A 26,360-nucleotide genomic window follows, 5' to 3' on the forward strand; every position below is an offset into this window, starting at 1 on the left:
CTACATTCATGGTAACTTTATTTCTGTAAAAATGGAAAGCAATAATTAACAAAAACTGAGTAGTCCATATATTTTAAATCAAGGGCCTTTCTTCCGATACTCCATGATTTTTATAATTTAGGATTTGTCACGGGACAGTTTGTACATTGTTAAATAAAACGCCAAAGCCTCAAATGTTACTTATATGCAAATATTTAAGCATTCAAATTTACAAGTAAAATTGGCAACAGTTTCTTTTCATAGGAAAGAATAATCATGACATTGGCTTGATTTTCTTTTTAAATATTTTTTAGATCTACAACTGAAATACAAAAGCCTTCCTATAAACATCATTAAGGAATCATTATTAGACTGAAATCATTGCAAAAAGACAAGTTTAAAAGCCTCACTATTTTAAATTGTTTATTCATTGTTAATTCAAGAATTTTGTATTTTTCCTAAATATTTGTTTAAATTCTTTTTAGTAATTTATTGTTAAGAGAAAGTCTATTTCGCTCACTATCAGATGCCCTGGAGCCTAAAGTTACGTAAACTTCCTTATGCTCAGGGTGATTTACTTCCCTGAAAGGAATCAGTATTTGGCCAAGTCCTCCTGTTTTCTGCAGGGCTGAATACAAATACAGAGTAGTTAGGTATTCAGATACATGTCAAATACGTAGGTTATATGCCAATTCCACTTGTGAAAAAATATCCCTTAGCTCCTAAAGCTACAAATGAATGTTCAAAGCTTAAAGAAGGAAACTAAAATATAACTCTATTATTCCAAGTAAGATATAAAACACTCTATTAAGAGATATAGCTAGGGCTTCCCTGGTGGCGCAGTGGTTGAGAGTCTGCCTGCTGATGCAGGAGACAAGGGTTCGTGCCCCAGTCCGCGAAGATCCCATATGCCACGGAGTGGCTGGGCCCGTGAGCCATGGCCGCGGAGCCTGTGCTCCACAACGGGAGAGGCCACAACAGTGAGAGGCCCGCGTACCGGAAAAAAAAAAGAAAAAGAGATATAGCTACCTTTATTTCTGTGCTTTTGTTCTGTCTTATTTTCAGCATCGTGAACTCAATGTAACTCAATGGATGAACTCAATGGATGATCTTTGAGGAGGAAAATAATCTTGAATTACTTATTTGAAGTGTGTTAGACCTGAAACTAAAAGTGACGAAATGGGAAAAATATTCACTCTAACATAAACATACTCTATTTTTAGCTCTGTTCTAAATAACAAAGGTTAATATTGATTATAACTTAAAAGATTATAGTGAAATGCTTTGGCAAATAATACTTGTCCTGGTGAAGGCAATATTTGATTCAACAAATTGCAATATAATAAATTAAATTATTCTAGAGTTATTTTTGAAATTATTTGCCTGTGACCACAATATTTGTACTTAAACACAAAATTTGATTTATTCATTGATTATAAGACATGTTCTTTGTTTCTGTATAGCATGTAAAATTTTAACCTCAGAATATGAGTTATGGGGCTTAAAGGGCTTCCAGCAGTATTTTAATGTCCCAGCCTTCAATATGTATTTCATCTAAAGTGCTACAAGTAAATTACCTTTTAACACCCCCATGCACTCAATTTAATTTCTAACACTCAAGTGGTGACAGTTAATAATAAATAATAAAATAATAAAATAAAATAGAATAATAAAATATAATCTCTCAAGCTTTACATTAATTTCTTAATCAGGAAAGGAAACCATATAGTTTTATAGATATAAAGAAAAGCCTGTATTTTGTTTGTTTCTGTGCAATTAATGTGCATAGTTCAGCAAAGAATTTATGTGGCTAACATAGAGGAAGTTTTGAAGTATTTATCTGTGAATCACAATTACTTGTTAGGATCTCTAACTCAGTAAATGAGTACTCTGTAGAAGGTGTGACAGTTTCCTTTAGGGAAGGACTATTTGGGGAGTCATGGAAGAACTGACATGTCATCTGTTCTTTAAAATGTTAAAAGAGCCGGGAATGATATTTCAGACTGAACCACAGCGGTTGTGTGGGAAAATGTATGTCCTCAGTAAAAACATGGTCTTCACTTGCGTAGCTGGGTAGCTGGTCTCCAACTGCCTGGAGTGCAGGAACAAACTATGCTTTAGCATTATCTGTACAACTCCAATTAGATGCAAATCCAATAAGGTAAAGGCTACAAGAAGATAAGAGTATGCAAATCTGATAAGATATAGCACCCACCTTGAAGGACTTCCAAGGAGAGAGAATAACTTGGAGAAAAACAAAGAGGCCATTGCACTTGGTAGTTAAAAGAAATTTTGTGATTTTTGAGAGAGTGATTTCAGTAATATGAAGTGGAAACAGATTATGGGTTGTTAAAAAGTGATTATGGAGTGAAGTATAAAAATAGTCATATATCATTCTTTGCAGTTCAGTGACAGGAAAGGGTAAGATTAAGAGGAAAACAGTATTACAGGATGATTTTTAAGGCTGGAGAGACTGAAAAGGATAGTCATTACAGTAGAGACTGAAAAATAGAAGGATAATGTAAAAAGATGGAAGTAGGTGAGAACTGGAGTCACTGATGGGACAGGGTTCCAGAAGAGATTTAGGCATTGAAAATAAGAGCATAAGAACAGCATTAGATTTCTGTTTCCAAATATTTCAGGGAAGCATAATCCTATGTTAATGCACATGCACTGTTTCTTAACAGTTATTTGTAGATTGAGGCATAAAACTAACACAACAGTGAGTTGTTAGGTCATAGAGTTCAAAGCGAGCTGTGAAATATTTTACCAATAAAATACGTCTAATCTTTCAAAACCATATTAAATAAAAGGACACAGGAAAAAAAAGATGGGAAGACAAATTTGCTTCACTACTTTGTTGAAGGAAACTAGTACATTTCCTGTGGCACTGAACCAATTCTTTTCTTGGCAGTAAAACATTATTACAGCAACTATGCGGCATTGGATCATGTGTGCAGATTGTCTTTCCTGGTGAAAGAAAACGTGTACAGTTTCTAAGTGAATAAGAACTCTAACATAAGAAAATAATTACAGGGCCTCTCATTTGTAGCTTTGTTTATTTGTTTCAGCACCTAACGTGGCTCCTTCAGATGTAGGAGGTGGGGGTGGAAGCAACAGAGAACTGACCATAACATGGGCGGTAAGTGCTAAGAAGTTGCATATGTTAATAGGCTGCTTTACCTACACTTAATCTCAAACCCATTTTGCTTCCTGAAATAAATTGAAATAAAAGACAATGCCCCAAACCCAAACAACAATAAATTACTAAAATTATTTTTTTTTCTTAAATGCATGCCAGATTTTACCTGGCTTACTATGGCTTAGTGCAATTCTTATACCAAAACAGATTATTGATGCTAAAGTATCTGTAGGTTTAAAGATTAAACAAACATTCAACTCTCTCATTCCAGAGATATTTTGTACTCTCTGTGGCCTGGTAACCCAATTGCAATTCACATTTGCTCTGGACTTTCAGAACTCCAACGATTCAGTTAAAAAATCTTTTGTATCAGCATCTGTTTTAAAATTGGAGCTTGCTTTCTCACTTGAGACTTACTTTCATCACCATGTGTAATCTATCATTGGTCAGTCTTAGAAGTCCCCCCAAATGACTTGTTATTGAGGTGTCCAAAACATTGTATTAAATTTTTATGACCCAAAGGGGAGTTTTTTTTCAGAGACTATGATGTCTGGAAAACAATGCGTCTTAGCTGAATTTTTGAAGTGAGAGAGATACTGGGGGTGGGAAAGGCTTTGGTAACATAGATTTGCCTGAATTAGACATCTGGCGTTTATCTAGGTAACATGTTTTGTATAGCTCTATGTATCCGTTAAATATTTTTAGTATTTAATCACTGCAGAAAGTCAAAGAACACAACTAAGGCTCCAAAGGATTCTGAGAACTACAGGAAAAATGACAGGTTTTATTCTTTACATGAGTTAAATTGATTTATATAATAAATGGATATTTAGCAGAAATTGACTTCACTCTGTGCTCTGTAGTCATATTTTATACTTGGCATTTAAATCACATTTTTAAGTAAGATTTAGAAAAAAAATGCCTTTTCTTCATTCAAATCTCAAATGATTTGTCAGTTCTAGTGTCAGTGTATCACACAAAAGTGAAGATATTGGAAAAATTTTAACATTTTCCTCCTTTCTTTAGGCTTGATTTTCTTAAACTGTGTAGATATGTGCGTCACAATAAGATGAGGAGCTTGTCAAAAAATTCAGAATTGGGAATTCCTATTTCAAAAATTTGAAATCAATTCTCTGAGACTAGGGCCTGAGAATCACTAATTTTTGAAAACTCCATAGCTAATTCTGATCTACTAAATTGCAAAAACTAAGTATAGAACTATCAATAAGAAAAAATATTTAAATTATGGTGGGAATGTTAGGCTATTCTATTAATAATGTAAAATCATATTTTGTACATCCTTGTGATCATGCTTCAGGATTTCTATATTGTGCAACCAAGAACAACTTCTTTTCCCTTTGAACTTTGTACATTTACAGACATTCCTGTTTAACCTATGGATATTCAAGCTACTGTGTTGTATTTAGTTCAAGGTTTTTCCTCAAGACACCGTAACTTTGATATTCTGGTGAAAAAAGTCAATATACAATGGGCACATTTACTTTATTGGCTAAAAAAGACTAAATGATGGATACTCAGTAGAACTTGCTTTGAGTCAGTATTTATAAATAATGGATTGTTAGGGCTGACACAGACTTCTTTATTGAGCAATTGTTATATAATAATAACTCTGAGAAAATAATGCAAAACAAAGCTCTTACTTCAGCCCTGGAGTCAGACAGGACCCATAGCCAGCCTCCTACAGATCAGTGCAATGTTATCCCTTCCTCCTTTTGCATTCTTTTTCCTCTGACCAGTTTCTATTGCTTGGTTACAATACAGATATTCCAGAGTATTGTTAACTGTCTTACCATAGCCTTTCAACTCTAAAGAAATTCATTTACTTATCCATTGAATAAATACTACTTGAGGCTTTGCTCTAGAGTCTAGGTAAATGAAACTGACAATAACCCTGCCCTCATGAAACTTATGTTATACTAGTGGAGAGAGACAGTAAAGTAGACAATAAGTAGAATATGTAGTGTAGATCATTATTATTGTATTAAAGAGAAAAAAATAAAGTGGGGGGATTCTATATGGATTATTGCAGAGTCTTGAAATGGCAGATCCTGTGGCCAGGAAAAACATCAAGTGGCTTTTTAACCTCAAGAAAGTGAGAGAGGGACCTTCTGACAAATGGGAAAGCATCCTAGAAGGAAGGAACTGAAAGTAAAAAAGCCCAGAGTGGGAGCCCCCGTGGGGTGTTCCAGAAATAACGAATTTGGTAAATGAAGTCACCACATGTTGGAGCACATTTGTGCCCTGGCCTTTTCAGGCAGCTCTCACTTATGAACTAAGAATGTTTTTACAGAAAGCATGGTTCCATGTGTAGCATATTTATTGTTTGCATAGGATTTTCCCCGTGTTAACCGTATTGCTTAAACCTATTAAATATTTCAATTTCTATTCAGCCTTTGTCAAGAGAATACCACTACGGCAACAATTTTGGTTACATAGTGGCATTTAAGCCATTTGATGGGGAAGAATGGAAAAAAGTGACAGTTACTAACCCAGATACTGGCCGCTACGTTCATAAAGATGAGACCATGCGCCCTTCCACTGCATTTCAAGTCAAAGTCAAAGCTTTCAACAACAAAGGAGATGGACCATACAGCCTCACAGCCGTCATCCACTCCGCGCAAGATGGTAGGTGAAAGAAAGACCCCACTGACCTGATGAGGGATTCTGTTTCTCCAGTAGACATTTTGTTTGCTGTCTTTCGAGCCTAGTTATTAAGATCTTTTTAAGATACCACACATTTTGTAAATGAGTTAGTAAATTTTGAGCCAAATTAAAATGTCAGTCTCTTCATTTAAATGACAGGAACGTTGCCAAAATCTCTTTCATCCTTTAGATCATGTTTATGGTAGTTAGGAAATCTCCACTAAAATCCTTGGCTTAGACCGCTGTTCCTGGACTCTTGATTATAATTTTGCAGTCAGAAATTCTCCAGACTTGATGGAATCTTAACATACACTTTTTTTTGATAAAATTTCTCCTTTTAACTCAAAATTGTGTATTGTATCATTTATGTAACTTCTTTTGTCATTACAGTAGCATGATAGAATTTCATTAAAGTGAACTTAGGCATAATTCTATGAAAAAGGAGTCAGAAAGCAAGTTGAAATTTTTTTCTTGGAAAGAAAAAAGATATCTGAAAGGCTATTCAGGGGAAAAAAAATACAGATACTGGCTCTTTGTTTTTCTAGAAACTTTAACTGAACTGAGCATACTTCTGGAGGACTTTATATATCTCTGCTAAATGATACATATTTTTATATTAAACTTAATTACATTGATTTCTATGGCTTCCCATTTAAGCTGCTACACTTTTTTTTATTATTTATCTTCCTATTTAAAAAGGTAAGACTTCCTTATTATACCTTTGTACTCACATGCATTATGCAAATAATTAATGGCTAGAAAGGCAAGTAGAGATTTTCGTTGCCTTCTGACCTAACACATTTGTGCTTGGACAAGTTTCCCTTTGCACATGTGTGAGAAGTAAAAATGGAAGGGATTTTAAACTTAAAACTATGTGAAGTACTCTTCTGATCTCTTAGAGGAAAAACAATATCTATTAATTTACCCAATTTAAACTAATTTTAGTCCACAATAAACATTCAGCTATCCCTTAGAATTTATGCTCTTCAGTCATAGAGTTATTAGCTTTCGTATTTGTTAAAAATTTAATATCTATTCAAATCATCCCATGATCTTTACTTTCAATACAAACATGAAAGACAATCATATATATGTATATATGTTTACACACACACACAAACACGTGCATACTTTTCTAAAGTTAGCTCAATGAAATACATAGAAAGAATAACAAGTAGAAATTTCTAAGTTAATAATCAATTCAGGACTATTTAATCCTGAGTAATTAATCCCACATTTTCTACACTCATTCTGATTCAGCAGAAGTATGATAACTTGACTCAATAGTTTGAACAACTTAAGTACATCTCACGAGAAAATGAAAGTGTAAAGCATTTTACAAGTTACCTTCTCACCCAATATGATTTTTTTTTTTACTCGATGATAAAGTAATCAGGCAAAAGCCATGCTTGTCATCTCTTTGGTTATGGCCATCTGTATTTAATTACATTTCTTTCCTAAATGTTTCATGAGTCTCATAAAACGTGCATGTGACAAAATTTGTTTAAGTGTTCATCTTCACTGCTACTGCTAAGAAATCAGTCACAGTGCCACACGTTTACCTTGATTTGGAAAGACGACAGTGTTCATGTGCAGGACATTTTAGCATAAAAGAGGGTTATGGTTTATTAATAAAAGACAATAAAAACTGATCACTCCTGCTTAAGATTTCCTTAGTTACTTTGTGTAATTTTTGTAAGGGATGTAAATTACTTTTTTTTTCACTGAACAGAGCCTTTTGATACATATTTGACTAGATGCCCAGTTGGACGATTAGACTTATAAAGGCTTTCCTGAGCACAAGAAGCGGTGGATGTCACAACTTGTTTCAAAGGATCTTAAAAAAAGAAAAAAAAAAAAGATCTTAGCTTAAACATAAAAGAGAAAGAAGGAAGTATTGCTATATATCTTTAGCTCATATTAAATAGGAAGTGTGAGAGAGTTGAAAATTAATTGTAATGACTAATTTTCTATAATAAATACCAAATTTCCTATCTTTGACAATATAGAGTTGATAAGCTAAACATAATAAATTTTAATTTGCATCCACAGGCTTTCATAAACAGGTTAGTTAAAAGAAATACAAAATATTAGTATGGCTCTTGCTCACAGATATCAGAGAAATCCTTATGGATTTCCATATTTTGTATAAGTGTGTGTATATATGTGTATGTATATGTATCTGTCTGTATTAACATTCATGTATATGAATATGTGTGTGTGCATGTATTACTGATGACCACGAAATAAGCATCTTATGTAAGAATGTAATGTTCTCATCAAATTTCAGCTCCCAGTGAAGCCCCAACAGCAGTAGGCGTAAAAGTCTTATCATCTTCTGAGATATCTGTTCATTGGGAGCATGTTGTAGAAAAAATAGTGGAAAGCTATCAGGTGAGTTCAATTTTTACCAAACTAAATACACTTGGCTCATAATTATCAGCATACCTTTTCAAATATGTTGCATCTCTCAACGTTCTGTGTCCTTCTGATTTATGTGACAACTAACACTATATTCTCTGTGTTTAATATGTTGGATATTTATTAACTAAATTATGAGTAAAGCAGGGGTTCCAAACTGACTTATCTATAAGAGATGTAGAGTCCTGTGTGTAGGTAAATAATTGGCCAAAATAAAAACTAAGGTAATAACACTCGGGCTTAAGCACAATCTTTTTGCTCATAAAATGCTGGTAAATCTCAAATTTTGGGGAAATCATTTTGGTAGTTTGGTAATTTAATTTTTTTACCCTATTTGACTCATTAATTCCACTTCCAAAAAGCCCTCCAAAGGAAATACTTCTAAATATACTAAATATGTATCCCATTATGCTATCTACGAAGGCAGAAAATTGACAACATTCAAAATGTCTCAAAGGAAACTTCCTTCAAAATAAGTATTAAAAGTGTAGTAGGATTTATCCAGAAGGATAGGGGAGGACTTGTCTTAGTCAACAGAAATAAGACCTGGGGAATTGAAGCTAGTTCTGCTGGGATCTTTAATATGAAATTTAGACTTGATTTTGTAGGAAAAGTGAAGTCGTCTCATATTTTTAAGCACAAAGAGTGAAAATTAAGAGGAACTGACATCGTCCTACCTTTGCAGATGAGAAAATGGATACCAGAGAGATTCAACAACTGGCCTTAGTTAGCACTAATATACTCAAATAAAGTGCTGCAACCTGGCTTTCTCAAGACCCTGTTTCTGAGATAGAACCACAAAAGCAGCCCCAGGTTTTAAGTTTTAAACTCACAAGCTAACAGGAAGCTTTTTTTCTTGGTATCATAGGTTATGATTTGGGTAGATGTTAAAATGTTTTCAGATCATCTTTGCAAGTGATCAGCTGAAGTTGTCACCAAGAGAGTGGAATTATAGGAGTGGACTGTGAAGTTCCAATATTCATAACTTATTAAACTTACATTTGCATCTGGTGGAAAAGAAATGGAAATGGAAAAGAGAGAGAAATTCACTAGATGTTAGAAAGCCCTGTAATAAATAAGTCTGAGGTATCTTGGGAGAACACATCAATATTTAGAGCTTTCAAGCCATATTTTGGACTTAGGATTTCTTCTTTTTTTTAATATTATTCATTTGTAAGCAATAAAAAAGAGAAAAAAAATGATTATTTAATATATAACCCATGCATTAACTCAAAGTGCTAAAGATGTATTATTACTTTGCTAAAAACATGCCACAGAAGTAGATATTTTCTTTGTCTGAGAATTATATGTTGACTATTTTATAACTTCTGACATGCAGAGTAAAATGGAAATATGAGATGTGAAACAATGCACTGGCACCAGTGAATTTAGACCATAATCAGAATATACGCTCTTGATGCGGAATAAGCTAAGTAGAAGATTCTCAATTAAATAGCAAAAAATAACCTTAACAGCTAAGATTTTCTCAAATGATCAAAAACCGTATGCCGTGGAGAAGTTTAGTTTCACAGATTTCTGACGTTTCACAACTCCATACGAGAAAATTATGAGCTCTGCTGCTGAACAGACGTGGGGTTATCTCTCAGCTCTGTCACTTAGAAACTTTGTGGAAAATTTATTCAAACTTTCTGGGCCCTAGTTTCCTCACTTTTAAAGCTGAGAGTAATCAATGCCTCATATCCTGTTGTGTGGAATAAATGAAATAACCTGTGTTTAACGCTTTTCCCTGTTTTATATCATTGGACATTTGAAGACAATGATGACGATGATGATGACGACAATGATGATAATGTTAATAATGATAAGAATGATAATATTTGTTGAGCCCTATGATGTCAAACATTTAATTAAGCTCATCGTATTGAATCCACACAATCCCAGGAGATAAACACTATTATTTTCTCCATTTTAAAGGTGAAGAACTTGAAGTTAAAAACATTTATCTGAGTAATAATTGGTATAAACTGACTTGAACCTAGGTCTTGCCTCTCCAGAGAATGGTTAATTAAAAATGTTGGAAGGGCTTCCCTGGTGGCGCAGTGGTTGAGAGTCCGCCTGCCGATGTGGGGGACACGGGTTCGTGCCCCGGTCCGGGAGGATCCCACATGCCGCGGAGCGGCTGGGCCTGTGAGCCCTGGCCGCTGAGCCTGCGTGTCCGGAGCCTGTGCTCCGCAATGGGAGAGGCCACAACAGTGAGAGGGCACGTACCACAAAAAAAAAAAAAAAAAAAATGTTGGAAATAAATCATAGAATTATTGTTTCCATTTATTCTTTCTTTAAAAAGCCTTTAAGTCTTTCATACAGAGATTTAAATATCAAAGAGACAAGCATGAAAGCTTAAAAGAGAAAATCTGTAACATTTATTCTCCTGTAAGAAAATGCCCCTTTATGGGGGAAAAGCTTGACTCACTATAATACGGTTATTGTTACTATTTTTAGATGTGAAGGAAGAAGCCGGTGGTTTAACAAGATAGACGATCAAGAAAACTAATATCCTACTGCACTTCCCATGAAAGTGTACTATGGGTCTAAGTTATAAAGAAACAGAGAAAAAAAGCAGGACATTAATATAATAAGATAAATTAAAAGTTGGAAAAGCCCAAGTCCTGTGTGATTGACCCCATCTCAAGGTTAATTTCCTGACATTTCAAGTGAGAACTGTTGGCAATTGGATTTAAAAAAATCCCTTGTGGTTTTAAAGTGTATCTTGTAGAAAGTTTAAGTTTTATTCTTTTCCCCCCCTGGCCTAGTTAAAGAGCTCCCCACTTTTAATCTTAATTTCCTGCAGTGTAGGTGAACTAGAAGAATGCAAGAAGTATTTCTTATCAAAGGCTTATTAGAAATTTGGGCTCCTGCCCAGGAATCCACAAAAGACTTAGTTTACTCACCCAGCAGGTAAAGAATTCACTTAATGAAAACAAGTAAAATATTCTATCAGGAATAATAAATACAAAACCTCTTAGCAGCTGAATTGGAGATTAATGCTGATGATTGATTTCACAACTATCTTAAAAGATTAACCATCCTGAGTAGTTTACACAGATGTCTTTAAAAGTTAAATTATTATGGTGAGCATAAGCTCATATTTAGGAAGTGCTGTATTTTCTTATTTTGGAGAAGGCATCTATCTTCATCTGGATCTCCCCAAAGCAAAGTCTGACACACAGGTATAGAAGAAGTTAGTGTTTTTGTTGTTATTGTTGTTTGTTTTAAATATGATCCCAGGGAGCAGATATGAGGAAAAAGCAGAATGAACAGGAGAGGGTTAGAAAAATGCTTTATCTTGTTGGCAACCACTGTGGGCACTGGTACTCCATCCCTTGTGATCTTTAAGGAGCTTCATAAATGTGGTTGAGAATTACCCCACATAGAATGAAAGGGGAAGCGTTCATCCACTGCTATTCCCCATTGGTTAAGAGTGGCCCCAGGGGCATCACCTCCCCTCCCTGCACTGATTGCAGGACAAGGTTCACACTGCAGCATCAAGGATGACCCAAGACAGGGAGTGAGAAGTTAGCAGCAATAGCAGAGGAAAACTACTAACTGGTAGTACTTATGGGAAGCTGGTTGAAGCCCACATAGAATTGTTTGGTTCCTGCACCAATGGGTAGAATAAAAAAGAACTTTGAATAGGTTCCAAGAAGTGTGAGAATACAGATTTTGAGTGATATATATTATTACTATTCCTAACGCATAGAATGTACTAATACTTGAATTAGTCTGGGATCTGGATAATATAAAGTTATTATATAATATCTCTTTTAGATATTTTTCACTTAAATAACTGTGTTTAGATTTTTTTCCTAAAAACTGTATTAAATCCATAACAAAAGAATATTCAGGTGTCAGAAGATATTTTTTTCAGAAAATTCAGAATTTGAAGAAGAAAGTTTGGAAATCTGATACAAAAGTTTACTGAAGTGGAAAATAATAAAATGGAGCAAGCCTAATTTTCAAAAGTACTAAATATCTTTAAATACTTCCACAATTGTAACATCCAGGTTTTATTCTAAGCCTCTTTGGAGAAAATGAGATTAAAGAGCTGTTTTTCCTACAAATTTCTTAAATTTTCCTCGGAAGGGATATAACTATTATCTTTGTACAAAAGTGGTGTTATTGTAGTTCATAAATGTATGGAAATTATAATTATTCTTTGTTATATGATTTAGCCCTTTTTCTGAGTCTTTTCTTTTCAGCTTCCCAATACTGTTATAAAGAGTAAATTTTCTTGGGACAAAATTATACACTTAGATCATCCTATCAAATATATTAGTAATTTTATGTGAACTTAAACATTTTGATTTCTTACTTTATTTATAAGATCTATGGAGGAAAAAAACATGTTTGCTTGGTTCACTCCTATATTCCTAGCATCTAGCACATAGCTGGTACAAAGTAGATACCCAGAAAATATTTGTTCAATGAATGAATGAGTGCCATACATCAAATGCAGTCCTATGTACACAGCATTCGAAATAATGAATACCTGTCCTCAAGGAGTTTATAACCTAGCAATAGTAGAGACCAGTAATGGGGCAATTCCATAATTGTTTAATAAGCACTAAGATAAGTTAATACTAGACATGGGATGTTGTGGAGATTTTAGGAACATGTAAGTAAAGAGTTAAATTTATATAATGCCACAGTGTTAAATAGAAATAAATACACTATATGTTGCTCTAGCATGTGAAAATGAATTTATGGTCTACTGTCCATAAAGCAGGACCTGCTTCATTTATTTATTTTTTTCCACTAGTTCATCCAAGCTGCCTTTTGGTCTCCCTAGTGATTAATCAAAAGGAGTGCATTTGTTCTGCTCCATGACTACAGGTTCAACCCTTCACTCCAAACAATTTTCTCACAGATTAATATTGGTTCTTCACCACAATGGGCAACTTACTGCAGGGATCAAACACAGTGGTCCAAATTATCTATTTGGAAATTATTTCTAAGTGCATGGCCAGTGCCTAGTTCAGATGAAAAAAAAAATAATGCTAAATTTTACATATATCCACTACTTATTTTAGAATTCTTTGAAAACATTGCAAGTTAAATCTAAAGGTATGCTTTAAATTAAGGAGAGACAGATTATTCAACCAAAATAATTTTGTATTGGATGCTTTCATTAGTAGAGGTTTAAAATACTGTAAAAGTGTCTGTAAAAAATCTCATATTCTAAAATAAGAAAGTCAGAGATTATTTGATACACTCAATAACTCTCTCTGTTCCCTAGTTACCAGGGCATAACTAAGGCACTGCTTAAATTTATTGTGAATTTCAATGGAGACTGTGTAATATAGATCCCTACCAAAATCAGATGAATAAACTAATTGGCCATTTAAGATATAGGTGCAAAGAGTAAATTAAAGAAAATTTTGTTCTTTCCTTTTGTATTGCCAAAATGCCTCATGGAATTTTGGGTAAACTGTCAAAAAAATTTGTCACTTTAAGTCCTCATTTTAATATTTAGTGTCTTTTAGAAATGGTCTAGTTAAAAATCTTCTCCTCTTTAAACGGGATAGAAAAGTTGTTATAATGAATGAATAAAATTTTAAAATGTGCTCTCAGTCAACAAGTATCCACATAAAAATGTCTGAACCTCGGGGACATCAGTTTTGATTGCTATAAAACAGGCTAAATACTACCATTATTGGTTTGTTGAGAAAATAATACACATGGATGATCCTACTTTAGTACCTGGCATTTCACTAGAATATAAATGTTCATTTTATTTCTCTTCAGTCAAGCAGTGGAAGAGGCCTTACATGTCACACAGTTCAAATTTCCACTAAAATATAGGCCGTCTTCCTCCTTCTCAGATGAATGTAGGCACTGCCTGGATGCTTCCAACACCAGGAAACTCATACCTTCACAAGGAGGGTCCCATCCTCATAAAGTCTTTTCTCTGCCAACTGAGATCTGCCTTTGGAGCCACTTGTAATATTCCGCTTCCTCGGTTCTGAAGCCATCCTTATGGTCAGAGGACAGAAAAGCCCAAGAGATTCCATCAAAACTATTAGGAAATATATTATTGGCATCAGAAAAAATGAGCCCTAGTATACAAAATAAAAATATCACAAAGGAAACCAATAAGCAAGTAGTAACTAGCCTTTGTTCTGAAATGTGCTCATTCTTCATATAAACCTCACTTTGTTAGTAAGGGAATTTGAGCCATCCAGTTCCATTTTATAATGTTTTTTTATGTGTTTATGTAAATAAACATTTCAGGATTATATAAATATTAGATATTATCTTCTAGTATGTTGGTTAATTGTGAAATTAAAATCCCATTATTTTATAGACAGGGCATCTAAAATATAAAATTGCAGTATACTTATAAACAATCCTCTCCTTTTTATTTATAACTGAGATGTAATTATAGATTTCTAACCAATAAAACAGCCTTATTGGAAGAATGAATATTATAATTCATAGCTTTTACTTAAACTTTAAGAGACAAGGAAGGCTGTTATTGATATGCTGGTTGGTAAAAGTAATTATTTCTAATCACAACATGAATGAAATTTTTTAAAACTTATTTTAAAGATAACTTCTACAGCTAATCAAGTTATTAGGTATAATATTTCTTTGATATCTGGCCTGTATATAAGTTCAAAGGAAATAATTTTATATACATACTTCTGAAATACTTCTGAAGTTATTAGGTATAATATTTCTTTGATATCTGGCCTCTATATAAGTTCAAAGGAAATAATTTTATATACATACTTCTGAAATAAGCTGGCAGAAAGTAATTAAGCTAGCATGTTTAGGCCTCATGACTATTTTTGTTTATCAATGGCTCTTAACAAATTTGCAATCATGTAAACACAAATAAAGCTGGAAATAAATTATATAAATTATTGTGGCAAAAAATTCCAAACAGAAACCAGTTTTATAGTTTGAGAGCAAATCTTATGCACATTTTTTTGGCTTTTTCTCTTTTTTCGTCTGTGTGTGACTATTTCAGGCAATGAGGTGAGCCTTTAATTTGCTTTTGACACTTCTAATCAGATATGCATTGTGTGCCTTGCCATTTTCTAAGACTGACAGAAACGTAAGTAACATTAAGTAACATTTGAGAATATGATGCTCAGCCAACATCAAGTGTCAGAACAACTTGAAAAGAATTTTTTGCAACTGAAGTGTCTGAATCATGAAAAAATATTACTCAACTTGTATGTTTGCAGATTCGGTACTGGGCTGTCCATGATAAAGAAGCAGCTGCACACAGAGTGCAAGTCACTAGCCAAGAATACTCTGCCAGGCTGGAGAACCTTCTGCCTGACACCCAGTACTTTATGGAAGTCAGGGCCTGCAATAGCGCAGGGTGTGGACCTCCCAGTGATATGATTGAGACCTTCACCAAGAAAGCACGTGAGTCTCAATATTTGCATTTTATACTTGTCAAAAACTCCCAATTGATTCAGTGATGATGCAGGTATATTTGAGAGAAAATTACTACCCAGTAGTCCGAGCACTTTTGGTTTTCAATTTTAACCTTTAAAAATCACACAAGATTTAAAAAAACAAAAACAAAAACAAACAAAAGCATTGATAGTTATTGTAGATGATGAAAAAAAGTGGAGAATACCTTCACACATTTAATGCTCCATTACAGAACCTCCCTTTGTAAAGACTGCCCACAAAATTTTGTATCATTAGACAATTAATTTGTTATTGTTTTAAACTTGGTTTTATAGGAATGCATCAACAACATGAGAAAATGAAAATTCTATAATTTTTCTATGCTTTGATTTATAAACCTTCGTCACTGCACAGTGAAATACAAGTTAAATGTTGTAGCATTATGTTCACTCTCTTATTACTGTATGTTCTCATTGTTAATATAACAAGACCACCTGCCCTGCTCACATTTTTTGGTCATACCCATCTCCCTGACTTCACTATGATAGCTCTTTTTTGAACCCAAGTTGAACAGATGGAAGAGGAGAACTTATATTCAGAATTTAGGGAAACTTCACAAGAATTTGAAGACATGATTACCATTAGAGTTTGAAAATTTATGAAATTCACTTGGGGGAAAAGAAAGTTCTAATGAAATAATAAAACATGGTGGTAAGATCCAGGCTTTGGTATCAGACAGGGGTTTCTAATCTGTCTCTATCACTTACTCAGTGTGTGACAGTAGACATATTACATCAAATCTTTAAACCTCAGCTTTCTAATTTGTAAAAAGAGCATTCATTCCTTTGTTCTTTGTTCAATTTATTCATTCATGAAAAATATGCTACATGCCCAGAACAGGTCTAAGTGTTGACGATACAGAAAGGATGAAGCAAGACCCAGATCCTCTTCTCAAAGGGTTTAACAAACTAATGGAAAGAGAGGAAGAGAGAGAAAGGGAGAGAAATATGACAAATAAATAAGTATAACATCAGGTGACAGAACAATAAAGTGAATAAACAGATAATATGGGAGGAGGAGACCAAGATGGCAGAGTAGAGGACCTGAGCTCACCTCCACCCATGAACACATTAAAAATACATCTAGACATGGAGCAATTCTCACTGAAAACAAACTGAAGATTGGCAGAAATACTCTTCTACAACCAAGGCTGTAAAGTAATATCCACATGGAGTCAAGTAGGAAGGGAGAAGAAGTAATCAGGTTGGGACTCATGACCCCAGTACGGGACATAAAAGAAGAGGGGGATATCACAGACTCAGAGATCTCCTGGGGAATGAGGGGTTTGAGCCACATATCAGACACCCCAACCCTGGGGTCCAACACCAGGAAGATGAGTCCCCATGGCAGATTAAACCACCAGTGGGACTTACAAGAGGGCTGTAGAAAACAAGACTCCACTCATGAAGAGTGTGCACACACAGTTGCTTACTCCTGGGAACACGACAGAGGAATCAGATTGAAAATCCTCTGATGGCTTTCCTTGGGCTTTCCCAGCATGTGTTCCAACCTGCACCAGTTGCCTTCTTCAGAAAAGTTCCCAGATAGGACAAAGTCTACATTGCCAAGGACAGTGTGCAGTTGTGGGGGAAGGAACTGGAAAAGAACCAGCACTGCATCTGAATGGGGCAAGGGCAGCCATTACTTGTGCTCACAGAGGCTCCGCATTGGGAGCTGTCTCAAGCTCTGACTGGCTTGCCAGGACTGTCTTATCACATGCTCTGGCCTACACTGGGCACCCACTCTGGCCCCCTTGCTCTAGCACTGCTCCCCTCTGAGGCAATGATTCTGTTGCTGTGGGGAGGGAGAGGACACATTTAGAGGGAATGGAACCAGCTTAGACCTGACCCTCAGGGCTTCTGCTCCAGCACCTTGGGACTCAAAACTGCCCCCAGTAGGGTGGTGATGGCCACTGAGCATAGGAGAAGCTCCAGTACACACCTGGCTCTGGACCTAGTCCTTCTGTCTCCAACCCCACATTCCAGCAGAATGATAGTTACCAGCACACCATAAGAGGAGATGTGACCCATGCTCACTTCAGATCCAGTTCTCCCACCAAAGACACTGGACACACAGAGATTGATAGGGGCACTACAACACAAAAACACTCCTTCAAGAACTGAATAGTTAAATGTTTCACCTAATTTCAAAGAGACTGAGAAAGTTAAATATGAAGACAGAGAAATTAGTTTCAAGCAAAAGAAAAAGAAAAGAACCTCTGTAAAAAAAACAACTAATGAAGCAGAGATAAAGAGTTTAAAGCATTAGTAATAAGAATGCTAACTGAACTTGGGAAAAGAATAGATGAAGACAGTGAAGATCTTAACTAGGAATTAGAAAATGTAAAAAAGAACAAGTCACAACTGAAGAATGCAATAACTGAAATGAAAAACACTAGATGGAATTAACAGCTGACTACATGATACAGAAGAACACATAAGCAATCTGGATGATAGAATAATGGAAATAATCCAATCAGAACAGCAAAAGAAAAACAGATTTTAAAAAATTGAGAACAGTTTAAGGGACCTCTGTGACAATATCAAGCATACTAACATTTTTTTTTAAATTTATTTATTTTTGGCTGTGTTGGGTCTTTGTTTCTGTGAGAGGGCTTTCTCTGGTTGCGGTGTGCGGGGACCACTCTTCGTCTCGGTGCACGGGCCTCTCACTGTTGTGGCCTCTCTTGTTGCAGAGCACAAGCTCAAGACGTGCAGGCTCAGTAGTTGTGGCTCACAGGCCTAGTTGCTGCGCGGCATGTGGGATCTTCCCAGACCAGGGCTCGAACCCGTGTCCCCTGCATTGGCAGGCAGATTCTCAACCACTGCGCCACCAGGGAAGCCCCCTTACTAACATTTTTATTATGCGGGTCCCAGAAGAAGAAGAGAGAAGGGGGTCAAAAGTGTGTTTGATGAAATTATGGCTGAAAACTTTCCAAACCTGAGGAAGGAAACAGATATCCAGATACAGGAAGCACAGAGGATCCCAAACAAGATGAACCCAAAGAGACCCAAGACATATCATAAAGAAATGGCAAAAGTTAAAGATAAGGAGAGAATTCTAAAGGCAGCAAGAGAAAAACAAAGAATCACTTACAAGGGAACCCCCATAAGGCTATTAGCTGATATTTCTACAGAAGCTTTGCAGGCCAGAAGGGAGTGGCATAATATATTTAAAGTGCTGAAAGGGAAAAACTTACAAACTAGGGTACTCTACTCAGCAAGGTTATCATTCAGAATTGAAGGAGAGATAGGAGAAGCAAAAACTATAAAGAGTTTTTCAATACAAAGCCAACCTTACAAAAAATTTTAGAGGGTCTTCTCTAAGTGGAAAAGAAAAGGCTACAACAAGTAGTAAGAGTTGATATGAAATAAAAAACCCTACTAGTAAGAGCAAATATATAGTAAAGGCTGTGGATCACCACTTAAATAAGCAACTATGAAGATTAAAAAATGAAAATTGTAAAATCAACTATAACTACAATAGACTGTTAAAGGATAAACATGAAGAAGCAAAATATGACATCAAAACAGAAAATGTGTGGATGGGAGTTTAAAAAGTAGATCTTTTAGAATGTGTTTGAATTTAAATGATTATCAGTTTAAAACAAGTAGTTATAGTTGTAGGTCAACATATATGGACTCCATGGTAACTACAAGTCAAAACCCACAATTATAGATACACAAAAACTGGAGAGAAAGGAACACGAGCACGCCAATAGAGAAAATCAAACCACAAGGGAAGAAACTAAAAGACAACTACAAAATGACCAGAAAACAAGTAACAGGATGGCAATATGTATATATCTATCAATAATCACTTCAAATGTCAATACACTAAATGCTCCAGTTAAAAGACACAGAGTGGTTGATTAAATAGGGAAAAAGTCCCATCTATCTGTTACTTACAAGAAACTCACTTCAGAGCTAAAGACACACAGAGACTGAAAGTGAGGAGATGGAAAGAGATTCATGCAAATGGAAACTAAAAGAAAGCTGAGGTAGCAATACTCATAACAGATACAGTCTATAACAAAAGATAGAGAAGTGCATAATATAATAAAATGGTAAAGGAAGTGATGCAAGAAGAGGGTATAACATTTGTTATCATGTATGCACCTAAACATATAAATCAAATATTAACAGACAAAAAGGGAGAAATTGACACTAATACAATAACAGTAGGGAACTTTAACATCCCACTTACATCAACGGGTAGATTATCCAGACAGATTATCAATAAAGAAACAGTGGCCTTCATCATCAAAAAATCTACAAACAATAAATGCTGGAGAGGGTGTGGAGAAAAGGGAACCTTCTTGCACTGTTGGTGGGAATGTAAATTCATACAGCCACTATGGAGAAGAGTATGGAGGTTCCTTAAAAATCTAAAAATAGAGCTACCATATGACCCAGAAATCCCAGTACTGGGCATATACCCTGAGAAAACCATAATTCAAAAAGACACATGCACCCCAGTGTTCATTGCAGCACTATTTACAATAGCCAGAACATGGAAGCAACCTAAGTGTCCATCAACAGATGAATGGGTAAAGAAGATGTGGCACATATATGCAATGGAATATTACTCAGCCATGAAAAGAAACGGAATTGAGTTATTTGTAGTGAGGTGGATGGACCTAGAGTCTGTCATACAGAGTGAAGTAAGTCAGAAAGAGAAAAACAGGACTTCCCTGGTGGCACAGTGGTTGAGAGTCTGCCTGCCGATGCAGGGGACACAGGTTCGTGACCTGGTCTGGGAAGATCCCACGTGCTGCGGAGCGGCTGGGCCCGTGAGCTGAGGCTGCTGAGCCTGCGTGTCTGGAGCCTGCGCTCCACAGCGGGAGATGCCACAGAAGTGAGAGGCCCGCATACCACAAAAAAAAAAAAAAAAAAAAGAAAGAGATAAACAAATAGCGTATGCTAACACATATATATGGAATCTAAAAAAAAAAAAAAGATTCTGAAGAACGTAGGGGAAGGACAGGAATAAGGACTCAGACATAGAGAATGGACTTGAGGACACAGGGAGGGGCAAGCATAAGCTGGGACGAAGTGTGAGAGTGGCATTGACATATATACACTACCAAATGTAAAATAGATGGCTAATGGGAAGCAGCTGCATAACACAGGGAGATCAGCTCGGTGCTTTGTGACCACCTAGAGGGGTGGAGTAGGGAGGTTGGGAGGGAGACACAAGAGGGAGTGGATATGGGGATATATGTGTATATATATAGCTAATTCACTTTGTTATACAGCAGAAACTAATACAACATTGTAAAGCAATTATACTCCAATAACAATGTTAAAAAAAAAAGATTAAAAAAAAGAAACAGTGACCTTAAATGACACAGTAGACCAGTTGCACTTAATAGATATCTATAGAACATTCCACCCAAAAACAGCAGAGTACACATTTCTTTCAAGTTCAAATGGCATGCTTCCCAGGATAGATCACATGCTAGGCCAAAAAACAAATCTCAAAAAACTTAAGAGGATAAAAATTATATCAATCATCTTTTATAGTGAAAATGGTGTGAAACTAGAAATCAATTGCAGGAAGAAAAATGGGAAAGACATAAATCTAGGGAACTAAAAAGCATACTACTAAAAAACCAATGGGTCAATGAAGGAAATCAAAGAGAAAATGAGAAAATACCTAGAGACAAATGAAAATCAAAACACAGCTTTTCAAAATCTATGGGACACAGCAAAAGTAGTTCTAAGAGGGAAGTTTATAGCCATACAGGCCTACCTGAAGAAAGAAGAAATATCTGAATAAACAACCTAAACTACCATCTAAAGGAATTAGAAAAAGAAGAGGAAACAGAGCCTAAAATCAACAGAAATAAGGAAATAATAAAGATAAGAGAGGAAATAAATAAAATTCAGACCAAAATGAATCAATTGAGAAGATTTAATGCAATTCGTATCAAAATACCCATGACATTTTCACACAACTAGAAGAAATAATTCTAAAATTTTATGGAACGACAAATACCCCGAATGGCCAAAATAATTCTGAGAATGAAGAACCAGAGCTGGAGGTATCATGCTTGCTGACTTCAGACTATACTACAAAGCTACAATAATCAAAACAGTATGGTAGTGGCACAATACAGACACATAGGTCAATAGAACAGAATAGAGAGCCCAGAAATAAACTCATGTTCTTATAGTCAATTAATATATGATAAAGGAAACAAGAGTATGCAAAGAGGAGGGGCTTCCCTGGTGGCGCAGTGGTTGAGAGTCCGCCTGCCAATGCAGGGGACACGGGTTCGTGCCCCGGTCCGGGAAGATCCCACATGCCGCAGAGTGGCTGGGCCCGTGAGCCATGGCCGCTGAGCCTGCGCGTCCGGAGCCTGAGCTCCGCAACAGGAGAGACCACAACAGTGAGAGGCCCGCGTACTGCAAAAAAAAAAAAAGAAGAGTATACAAAGGGGAAAAGAGCCTCTTCAATAAGTGGTACTGGGAAAACTGGATAGATACACACAAAAGAATGAAATTAGAAGATTTCTTAATACCATATGCAAAAATAAGCTCAAAATGGATTAAAGAGCTAAATGTAAGACCAGAAACCATAAAATTCCTATAAGAAAAGATAGGCTGAATACTATTTGACATTTTTTGGGGTCTGTTTCCTCAGGCAAAGGAAACAAAAGCAAAAATAAACAAATGGAACCAAATTAAACCTAAAAGCTTTTGCACAGCAAAGGAAATCGTTGAAAAAATGAAAAGGTAACCTACTGAGTGGGAGAAAATATGTGCATATTATATAACAGATAAGCAATTAATATCAAAAATATGTAAACAGTTCATTTAACTCAATATCAAAACAACAAACAACCCATTAAAAAAATGGGCAGAAGATCTGAATAGGCATTTTTCCAAAAAGACATACAGATGGCCAATAGGCACATGAAAAGATGCTCAACATCACTAATCACTGACAAAGTCAAATCAAAAACAAAATGAGATATCACCTCACAGTTGTCAGAATGGCTGTCATCAAAAATACTGCAAATATCAAATGTTGGCAAGGATGTGAAGAAAAGGGAACCCTAGTATATCATTGGTTGGAATGTAAATTGATGCAGCCACTATGGTAGGTGATATGAAGGTCCTCAAAAAACTTAAATCCAGCAATTTCACTCCTAGATATATATCTGAAGAAAATAAACACCCTAATTTGAAACGATGCATGCACTCCAGCCTTCATAGCATTATTTATAACAGCCAAGATATGGAAGCAACCTAAATGTCCATCAATAGATGAAGGGACAAAGTAGCTGTGGTATATATATACAATGGAGTATTACTCAGCCATTAAAGAAGGAATGAAATTTTGCCATTTGCAACAATGTGGATGGACCTGAAGGGTATTGTGCTTAGTGAAGTAAGTCAGACAAAGTCAAATACTTAATGTTATCACTTATATGTGGAATAAAATATAAAACAGATGAATGAACATAACAATATAGAAGCAGACTCACAGATATAGAGAACAAACCAGTGGTTGCCAGTGCAGAGAGGGAAAGGGGGTGGAGTAAAATAGGGGTAGGATTAAGAGGTACAGACTGCTATATATAAAATAAATAAACTACAGGGCTATATTGTACAGCATAGGGAATATAGCCAATATTTTGTAACTTTTAAAGCGGTAGAATCAATAAAAATATTGAATCACTGTTGTACACCTGAAAGTAATATAATATAGTAAATCAACTACACTTCAATTAGAATTAAGTAATAAATAAAATACAATAAATAAACAGATAATACAATTTAAAACTGCCTGGGTGGGAGCCAAATTCGAATCTGATGGTTGGGAATATCCTCTTAGAGAAGATGCCATTTGACCTAGGATATGAGTAATAAGAAGGAAATCTTTGCAGAGGAGATTCTATCAGGCAGATAAAATGACTAGCACAAAGCCTTTATATGAAAAGAGTGTGGTATGCTTTACTTGTAGAAAGGTCAATAATTCCAGAGCATAGGCTCTGAGTTAAGGAGAAAGAAGTGTGCTGGAGTCATAATAAGAAGGGTCTTATAGATCATAGTAAGGAGTTAAAATTCTTTCTAAGTGTGATAAGAAATCATTGGAAGATAGTAAGGCAGAGAGTGATATCAAATTTATGTTTTTTTTTTAATTGTTCTGGGTAGACAATGGATATTGGTGGAATAAAAGTGAAAGCAGAATAACAAATTAGGAGACTTTTTTAGTATTTGAGGCAGAATAGCAAATTAGGAGACCTTTTTTAGTATTTGAGGAAGAAACGTTGGTAGCCAGCATTAGGTGATAATGGAGATAGAAAGGAGTGGAAAATTTTCAGCAGGCAGAGTTGAAAATTTGCAGCTAATTTGGATGTTGGCAATAAATGGAATGGAAGACTGAATCGATTTTGGCTTGAGAAATTGGGGGTTTGGTTGTACCATTTAGTAAATATGGTAAAGTCTCACAGAAAGACAGATTTGGGGGTACATAGTAAATGTTCTGTCTTGATTATATTGCATTTGAGAAACCTTTTAGACATTTAGGAGGAGATAGGAAGTTGCACATATATGTCTAGAGGTCGAGAGAGAGATGAGCTTGAGATAAAATTGTGTGTACTCAAAACCATGGGCCCAGGTGAGAGGTTTAGAGAAGATTCATATATAGAGGAGAGAAGTGTGCTCAGAGTCAAGTCCTAAGTCATTCCACCATTTGGAAACTGGGCAGAGGACATGGAGCTAGCAAAGGATGATTAATGAGAAGGAAGAACCTGAGAGATAGGAGGAAAGATTATAAGAGATTATGAAATTTAAGAAAAGATATTCAAGAAAGAATTGGAAGGTCAACTCTGTGACATACTGCAAAGATGCTAAGTTTTAAAAGAATAAAAAAGTGACATTAGATTTGGCCAAGTGGAGATGATTGATGACCTTGAAAACAGAAGTTTCAAAAGACTGGTGGAGGGGCTTCCCTCGTGGCGCAGTGGTTGAGAGTCAGCCTGCTGATGCAGGGGACGCGGGTTTGTGCCCCGGTCTGGGAGGATCCCACATGCCGCAGAGCGGCTGGGCCCGTGAGCCATGGCCGCTGAGCCTGCGCGTCCGGAGCCTGTGCTCCGCAACGGCAGAGGCCACAACAGTGAGAGGCCCACGTACCGCAAAAAAAAAAGAAAAAAGGAAAAGACTGGTGGAGAGAGACATCCAAATGAAGGTTGATGAGAAGAGAATAAGAGATCATTTTATTACCTACCTCCCAGGATCCCAGTGTATTAAATGAACCCATGGATGTAAAGTGCATACCATGGTGCCAGGCAAACAGTACAAACATCAGAATTAGCCATTTTTGTTGTCACGTCATTATCAGTATTATAATTCCCAATGTGATACAGCTTGCAGAATTGAAATTGGATATGGTGACTATCAGTTGCATGTTATTACTTTCACAGCTCCAAGCCAGCCTCCAAGGATCATCAGTTCCGTAAGGTCTGGTTCACGCTACATAATCACCTGGGATCATGTGGTTGCACTATCAAATGAATCCACAGTGACAGGATATAAGGTATATAAAAGATTACTAGATTATTTCCCACACAAGCTTCATTCTTACAAAGAATGACTGATGTTTGGTGGGTTTTTTTTGCCAAAACCCATCCAGCTCTCTTTTATTCTAGCTGTGAAGCAGAATCAGATGACATGGTAAATTTTGAAATGAGAAAAGATCTTCAGTGAATTCTAGAAAAATACTATGTCAAATGAGCAAGATAGAATAACTGCTTTAAAGAATAGAGTTGTTAGAATAATTAGTGTTTAAAAAAGAGAGAAAGAAAGAATCCATTTTTGTTTGACAATGATTAAGATAGTGTCGCCAAGCACACAGTGAATTCTTTGATGTATGAGGTACCCTCTGTAAATGAACAAAAATGGAATAAAAGGTTATTTCTATATATTCTCTATATCACACTATCACATTTTTCAGTCAACACTAACTTTTAGAAACAGTGTGAAAAAATTTTAATTACTAGGCAATTTTTAGACTAATTTAATATATTGAAAGAGCCCTCATTTTTTACCTTTTTCATAAAATGACACATTCTCTCTATTTTGGTAATTTCAAAAAATAAAATTTAGATGCTTAAGATGCATCCTCTTGGATCACCCTAAAAATAGATGAAATCAATTTCTGTGAATTAAAAATAACATGAATTTTCCAGCTAGTATTACACACAGCTCCCTAAGATTTTTTTTTAATTAATAAAAGTATAAGTGTTTTTATTCTGGTTTTAATGTTAGGGCATTGACTCCTTATTGCCAATTTATTAAATATAAATATTTTGAAAATTTTAAAGGTACTCTATAGACCTGATGGCCAGCATGATGGCAAGCTGTATTCAACTCATAAACACTCCATAGAAGTCCCAATCCCCAGGGATGGAGAATATGTTGTAGAGGTTCGTGCACACAGTGATGGAGGAGATGGAGTGGTGTCTCAAGTCAAAATTTCAGGTAAGCCAATCATTTAAGGCACATTTTAATTAAGTACTCGTAAGTTCTAGGCCCATATGACTTCTCAAGGGTAAATGTGGGACTGATATTCACACGAATATCAGTATCATTTGTAAGCAGATTTGAAATGGTAAGGATGCCCTGAAACTTGAAACTTCTCCCTTTATGAGTCACAAAGTATATTTGCAACCTATCAGATACCTTTTGGTTAT

The 26,360-nt window shown here is 35.6% G+C and overlaps 1 protein-coding gene across 1 annotated transcript in view; it reads left to right on the forward strand.

Moving 5' to 3' along the window:
- LOC149747983 (contactin-1-like) overlaps window positions 1–26,360 on the forward strand; it is a 114,219-nt gene that overhangs the window by 22,160 nt on the left and 65,699 nt on the right. Inside the window, exons 4-9 of the mRNA XM_089921573.1 lie at window positions 3,051–3,121; window positions 5,533–5,767; window positions 8,076–8,179; window positions 15,418–15,604; window positions 25,035–25,204; window positions 25,992–26,148. Of these exons, the coding sequence (XP_089777699.1) occupies window positions 3,051–3,121; window positions 5,533–5,767; window positions 8,076–8,179; window positions 15,418–15,604; window positions 25,035–25,204; window positions 25,992–26,148 (924 nt within the window). The remainder of the gene's footprint in view (window positions 1–3,050; window positions 3,122–5,532; window positions 5,768–8,075; window positions 8,180–15,417; window positions 15,605–25,034; window positions 25,205–25,991; window positions 26,149–26,360) is intronic.

The sequence above is a fragment of the Delphinapterus leucas genome, chromosome 11 (genome assembly GCF_059928025.1).
Source record: "Delphinapterus leucas isolate spDelLeu-1000000601 "Yukka" chromosome 11, BTC_Dleu_Yukka2, whole genome shotgun sequence".
Lineage (NCBI taxonomy): Eukaryota > Metazoa > Chordata > Mammalia > Artiodactyla > Monodontidae > Delphinapterus > Delphinapterus leucas.